The 7,843-nt window shown below is 39.5% G+C and overlaps 1 protein-coding gene across 1 annotated transcript; it reads left to right on the forward strand.

Annotated features, from left to right (window-relative positions):
• The first annotated feature begins 990 nt into the window (after window positions 1-990).
• Window positions 991-7,356, forward strand: LOC147203385 (thyrotropin-releasing hormone receptor-like). Its single transcript, XM_086114567.1, has 2 exons — window positions 991-1,942; window positions 6,112-7,356. Exons 1-2 carry the CDS (start codon window positions 1,130-1,132, stop codon window positions 6,550-6,552), a joined length of 1,254 nt encoding a protein of 417 aa, XP_085970693.1. The 5' UTR covers window positions 991-1,129; the 3' UTR covers window positions 6,553-7,356.
• Window positions 7,357-7,843: the final 487 nt, after the last annotated feature.

Here is a 7,843-nt window from a genome sequence, read left to right on the forward strand (position 1 = left end):
ACAATCAACACTGTGCATCATGACGATGGGGTGCTGCTGACCTCGACATGGGACATTGTGAATTGATAGAAAATGATACTTTGAAGACCTCCGGAGTTGCACTGATATGTCTTCCCAAGAGGAAGCAGAGTCCGCCGAGGTGGGATCTCTTATCTTTGAGGTTAAGGTCACCGAGGTGGTTAAAAACCTACTTTGTGGCAAGGTCCCCGAGGCTGAATTTGATCCGACCAGCGTTCCAAAAGCTTTTGGATGCTGTGGGACTGTTCTAAAAATAACCAGAAAAGTTTGCAAACCAATGGTAAAGTATACTGTCCCTTCCTCTCCATACTAATAATCTCCCTTCTCTATTTTTGTTTCATTTTTCAGTTGGTTTTTTTTCTGACATATGTGCCTGGATTGTCAAAGCATCACTTCAAACATTACATGTACTGTTCTAATTAATACCAGCTAACTTAAATTTGCAACATATTGATTCAAGTGATTTTTAAAACTAATTGTAATAAACTTTTGAAAGTCAAACATTTTATGTGGGGTTGCATTGCATATTGAATACTCCATAATAAGAGGAACCAGGGGTGTTGATTTGATCAGTTTATTGTACAATGCTACTGACTGTAATGAAAAATAGGATGAAAAAGAAGAAAGAAGACCTCCTGGTACGTGACCATCCATCCACTGAAAGCTAATTTTCAAAGGGGTATGCTCGTCTACGAAAAATAATGAATTACTAATAAGCATCATGTTTCGGATGCATTCACATTCCAATCGCGTTCCTTTCCCACTGTTATCCGTGGTGTTAACCCTGGTGCACAGAGGTTGTCATTTCCTCCATTCTCACTTGCGCGCTGGCGTGTGCAGAGGCAGCAGGAGCTCGGCACTCTGATAACTTCAGTCTGCATGCGAGCCTCTGTCTTTTTCCCAAACGAGGAAAAATGAATCATGGAAAAGAGTAAAAAAAAAAATTTGTATCGTTTGAGGCTGGCATTTGTACATTTACGGGTGCATAACATTTAGAAGTTTGCTTTTTGATGACTGGGACTTGTAGATTATTCCACTGAGGGTAAAGAGTTGTTGCTGTTCTTTTTTTTAATTAATTTTTTTTTTTTTTTTTTTTTGCAAGAAGCTCGTCATGGACACTTTGACCACAGACAACATGACAGCGGACAATGACACGTCTTCGGCGCAGCACAATCACACTTTGGGTGTGTGGCGCGACTACGCCCTGGGGTATAAGGCGGTCAGTGTGTTTTTGGTGTCCCTCATTTGCGGGCTGGGGATGGTGGGCAACATCATGGTCATCTTGGTGGTGCTGACCACCAAACACATGCGAACTCCCACTAACTGTTACCTCGTGAGCTTGGCTGCAGCCGACTTGATGGTGCTTACCGCTGCCGGGCTTCCGAACATTACCGACGCCCTGCATGGGCAGTGGGTGTACGGATACGCAGGCTGCCTGGGGATCACTTATCTCCAATATTTGGGGATTAACGCGTCCTCTTGTTCCATCACAGCATTTACGGTGGAGCGATACATCGCCATCTGCCACCCCATCAAGGCGCAGTTCCTGTGCACTTTATCCCGGGCGAAAAAGATCATCATGCTGGTGTGGGCGCTTACGTCCATCTATTGCATCATGTGGCTCTTTTTGTCAGCCACGCAAACTTTGGTATACGACAACGTCGTGCTCATCAGCTGCGCCTACAAAGTATCCAGGAGTCAATATCTGCCCATTTACTTCATAGATTTTGCAGTGTTTTACGTATTGCCCCTCATGCTGGCCACAGTTCTGTATGGACTCATCGCCAGGATACTTTTCTTGAATCCGTTACCTGCGGACCCCAAAGACAGCACCAGCAAGTGGAGGAGAGGAACTTGTAAAGTGGAAGGAAGGATGATCAGTGCAAGCTCCTCCAGCAGCACCACTGCTGCTTCCCGCAGACAGGTGAGGCAATTTACACGGCATCTCTCATATCAACAGTTGATTACACCTTACAGTCATCTTGCAAATATAAGATAAGATAACCTTTATTTGTCCCACACTGGGGAAATTTGCAATCTACAGCAGCAAAATTGGGGTGGGGGTCGGGGGTGGGGATAAAGTGTTTCATTGCAATATGGGTCATTACAGAATTGGAGGACATTTTAAATTCCGCCCATCAAATTTTAAATCATCCACATACAAAATATTAAAACATACAGTTTCCGAGTAAATTTATTTGTCCTGGGACCACATCTAAATACGAATCTAAAATACCAAATAACTCTGAACTACTCCCTAAAATGCAATTTTTCTCTTGCCGCCCCCCCAATTGAATTTCAAATAAAACTGTTAAAATGATTTTTAAAAATATATATTTGTGTCATTGCTATCTCTTGTAACTGTGGGAACATTTGTTTTAATTAACATAATAATTCACATAAGAATTAATATTCATGGGTGTCCCACAACATGCACGCAACACTGTTACCATAACTTTTAACATAGTAGAAGTAGGGGACAGCAGTCAATCACATGATACGCTGCACTTGACATTATCAGTTTCCAAAAGAACGGATCAAGCAAAGATATGTCCTCTCTTCTATTTTAAAAAAAAAATTAAATAGTTAGCCTTGATTGATTGAAGGTTTTTGTCTTTAAGTAACAGTAACAGCTCGCTAAAAAGTCAGCCTCAACTCCTGAGAGAAACGGCATTCATCCTTTTTATAAGCTGTGTCACTGTGGACCCTGCAACCATGTTACTGTGATTACACTGAAATGTATTGTAAAAAACAAATAAATCATGTACCGGTAATAAAAATATTCGGAAATATACAGTTTGTATAAATCGGAAAAGTAAAGGGTTTCTTTTCAAGAATTTAGATACCAAAAATTCAGGAATGACCCATATACAGTACTTAAATATATACATACACAGTAGTTATACACGCACAGACACACTATCGCTCTCTCTCTCTCTCTCGCTATATATATATATATATAAGATAAGACAAGAAAACCTTTATTAGTCTCGCAATGGAGAAATTCCCAATTCACAGCAGCAAAGTTATCAAAGGAAGAAGTAGAACAACAAAACATAGGAGCTGCTGGAAAGGCAGCCACTCTCGCGGCGCCATTTTGAAGTCAAAATAACAAAAATAACACAACACAACACATAGGACACAGACAGTCGCGCAATCTTCACCACTTTTCTGCATACACTTTGTTGTCTGAAGCAGTTATAGATGAAAGAGGAGAGGATCAAAGTGTCCTTTCACCAGTGGATCAGAGACGTCATGCTGAAAATGTGCACACGTCTGCTACAAGCTAAGTTTTGAAAGCAAACATATATATATATATATATATATATACAGTACATATATACACATATATATACACATACATACACACACACACACATAGACAAACATTAATAAATAAGGCCGGCCCAACACACTGACAAGGGGGGACCGCAATCAAAGGTCCAGGAGCCCCATGAGAACAAATATAAAAGAAACATTGGGCATTTCATCAGAATCACACTAGTGGTGGTTTTCTGTTGGCACAAAACTAAAACCTATTAGTCTGTATATCCTTGCTTCAGATGGACCCCACACTGTGCTAAGATAAAAACCCATGAAGTCAGAGCTACAGCACACCGTGTTGGACAAGCATCCGTTTGTTTATCAGATAGAGGAAAGAAGTCTTCCTGGAATAACAAAAGGGGTGTGGTAGCCTGAGTATATCCCTGCCCTATTGGCCAATTTGATCAGTTAACTCCAAGTCAAACATGATTTTTCTCCTCCGTCAGTGTGGTTGGTGCCTATTGTTTGACAAATGTACACCCAAAACTGTATTTGGGTTGGTCAGCATTAACTAAGCCACTCTGAGTACAAGGGAGGAAATCATGTTGATTTCACTGGAGTAGCAAAAGGTCAGGAAGGAGAGTTGCTCACGGAGCAAAAGTATCATCAACACAGAGCACTCCATGCAGATGTTACCCGTCCGCCACATTCGATATTAATCATCTTCATCGGATTAATGATTTGCTGATAATTAGCATCTTGTTTGACTGTCACAATTGGGGCTTCTCCTAATGAATTGGGATGATTTGGGTGGTGCTGTGAATAATACATTCAGATTCTTCTGAAACATATCAAGTCAACTTTTAAATGAGGAATGTAATAAACTTTGTCCTGTACAGTTACCCATTTCAATGCCTATACTAAATAAATCGAGCGATCCATACATTAAAACACAATGTGCTGTAATTGATAATTCATTTGAAGAAAGGGTTATGTTATGTGAACACAAATACACAAGGAAATATAAAATATCTTCATAGGTTACTAGAAAATAGTTCAAAGCAAACATGAGTGTCAGGGGTGTCAAGAAAGAACATTTAAAAGACACTGTCAAGGTTTTCAGAGCAAATGTTTCAGTCCACGGTGAATCGCCTCGTTTGGGATTTACTGTACAGATCAGTTTATTCAAAAGAAAAGCATGAGGATGACCAATTCGAATGATAAAGAATCATTGTGTCACACATTTTGATCCATTCAAGAGCAACTCAGAGAGTGGAGGTAACTATGAGCAGCACTAATGTTGTAAAACAGTGTTTCCCAACCAGGGGTATGCGTACCCCAAGGGGACCGTGAGTACATTGCAGTGGGGTTCATTGAAACATTTGGATGTGTACCGGCATGTTTAAAATATGTAAATATTATTTGGACTTTACATATTTGAGACAAAGATTACAACTGTACACATATTGACTTAAATCTTTAATTCTAAAATTTTATACAGTAATTAATATTCATACATTGCCTTCTGAGAGAAGCGAAGAGGCTTGTGTTGGTGGCTCTCACTTGACTTGTACAGGCTTCAGGTTCACTCGGGGACTCTTCTGCTGGAAGCGCTGACGGTGTTGCTGAGGTTTATAAATTAGAGAAAAATACGCGTATGATTGAGTATGATGTTGATCTTGTCTTCTGAGTAGTTGAAATAGTTTTAAGGTTTCATTTCATTATTAGTTGCGCTACGTTCCACTTTTGGAGAATCGACACGGATGAGTGAGGGAGGATTCATTGTATGACAAAAAGGTTTGGGGTTACATAAGCCAAAAAAGGTTGCGTTCCCTTACTTTGATGATCGCAACACAGTGTAATACAGGATATGTCATTTGCGTGCGTGAATATTATGATGCAAATAATGCTTGACTCGTTTGGATTCCATCCTAATGGGTTCATAATTAGCTTATTATGATGTAGTTCAGCTTCATCACGGCTGTCCAGTCCAGCCTCAGCTCTTTATTGGCTGCACCTGCTGATCATGCCGAATTGGCGAATCCAAAAAATAGTATTTGTTATCGTAATAGACCCATATAGTAATGCAATTCCAGCACGCCACAGGGAACTGAAAATAAAAAGAAAATTATCCTACACTCTCCAAATCCAATTTTCTCTGATGGCAGCACTCTTGGGGCTGGAAATGCAACCACTTAGGGCTATTGTTTTGCCTCCATTTTTTTCATATCTGAGCAATCAATGCAAGGACGGGGGAACATATTTCATACATTTGGTGCAACATCTGAAAGTGTCAAAGTGCATTTCGCTGTTCAGAAAACCAACCATCTCATTAGCCGAGTAGAGAAAGAGGACTTCTAAATGAAAATAGCATTTTAGCAACGATTTACACGTTGATGCTGCTGCTTTTTTGGCAGTTTGGGGATGAATTAGTTGTTAAAAGTCCTTTAAAAAAACACATCTCATAAAAAAAAGTATAGATAGTCACACATCTATTTCAAACTTTCGTTGGAAGTGACTTCAAGTGACAACATTTCCAATTTCTCACACCGTGTTAAGAATACAACGTGAGTGGAGCATAAGAGCAACATAACGATAAACTGTCAGAAAACCTTTCACACAGAGGAAGATTTCAATCATTCTGTTTTACTAGACTAGTTTAGTCATAGATAAATTAAAGAGGTACAGATTTCATTTAAATTCAATGATTTTATTCAGATGAGTTTTTCTAAGGTGTGGAGAATATGGTTAATGAATAGTGTGTTGTGTGTGTTATGTGTGTGTGCGTGTGTGTGTTTGTGTGTGTGTTGCCAAATTCTATTTTAATAGGTAACCAAAATGCTGGCTGTGGTCGTGATACTCTTCGCCTTACTTTGGATGCCCTATCGGACCTTAGTAGTGGTCAACTCCTTCCTGGACAAAGCCTATCTGGACAACTGGTTCCTTCTCTTCTGTCGCCTCTGCATCTACTTGAACAGTGCCATCAACCCGGTCATCTACAATGTCATGTCTCAGAAGTTCCGCTCTGCCTTTAAAAAGCTGTGTCACTGCGGACCTCAGCACCTGGAGAAACCTACTTCGCGCAGCGTGGCACTCACCTACAGTGTCATCAAGGATATGTCCAATGCAGAAAGTCCTGACCACTTTACTACAGAAATGGAAGAGCTAAATCCACCAAGCGACCACTTAGTGCCCACTGGAATGCCGACAACTGCCAGAAAGATGTTGTTTGAGGAGCCCTCCCTTTTGGGGAAAGGTGCTCAAACTTAAAAAAGAAACATTGACTGTGAATACGTGAGCAATTTAACTATGACTATTGCATTGCATTGATGATACAAACTTGGCCATTGGTTGAGTTATAATAACAAAATGCACAAATGAGAGAGGATCATTTTTTAGATCATTTATATAACATTACAACTGAAATAAAATTAATTAACGTTTTCCTATAGACACAATAATGTATATCAACTGCTTCCATTATTTTCCCAGGTTGAGTCAAAGGATAATTTCCAAAACAGCACGACAGTCACTATTTTCAATGGATTGGGACCGAGCTTCACAGCAAATAGCCCTTATAGCCTTATTGATGAGCACCCAAGCATTTTAGTAATTGCCTTTTGATGCTACAAGAAGAAGGTGACAGAACAAACACATATACACACACACACACACACACACACGTGTGTGTGTGTATATATATATATATATAGGGTGTCCATAAAGTCTCTTTACCATTTCAAAAATGTATTAAAAATGCAATTGATTAGATATTTTATTCAGATTTGTTCTACTGTGTTCAGCGTTTATTAAAGTTTTTTTTTTTACCTCTTTTAATACACTTCTACATTGGCACATTAGTTGCACAAAGCACATCAAGACGGTACTCAATTTCTTGCCATGTTCGCTGTAGCATAGCCTTATCAATTGTGGCAATGGCATCAGTAATCCTTTGCTTTAGGTTATAATGTCCCTTATCTTTGTTCGATACACAATATCTTTCTTAAAAGAGGTAAAAAAAAACTTGAACAAACGCTCATTACAATAGAACAAATCTGAATAAAATATTTAATCAATTGCATTTTTAATAAAATTTTTGAAATGGTAAACAGACTTTATGGACACCCTGTATATAGACATGTATATATGGCTTGCACAGTTCAGTGGTCGTAGGTTCAAATCTGAATTCATTCTTGCACGGGGGTTTTGCCTGTGTACGTTGTTTTCCTCCCACATTCCAAAAGCATGCACAGTACGTTGATTGGCCACTGTAGGTTGCCTGTAGGTGTGAATGTAAATCATTGTTTGTCAATGTGTGACCAGTCCAAGGTGTACTCCAACTCTCACCTAATGACAGTTGGAATAGACTCCGTCCAGCATGCCCGTGACTAAAGTGGGGATGAGCGGTACAGAGAACGTGTGTGTGTGTGTGTGTATACATATACTGTACATACACACATACACACACATTTTCTGTGGTGTCTCTAACCTACAAGACACATATTCTGTTTCAACTGGGACAAAGTATTGTCTGTCGAGTAAAATGTACTCTCCACAAATA

Source organism: Hippocampus guttulatus, chromosome 6 (assembly GCF_054856545.1).
Source record: "Hippocampus guttulatus isolate MCC_2025c chromosome 6, RoL_Hgut_1.0, whole genome shotgun sequence".
Classification (NCBI taxonomy): Eukaryota; Metazoa; Chordata; class Actinopteri; order Syngnathiformes; family Syngnathidae; genus Hippocampus; species Hippocampus guttulatus.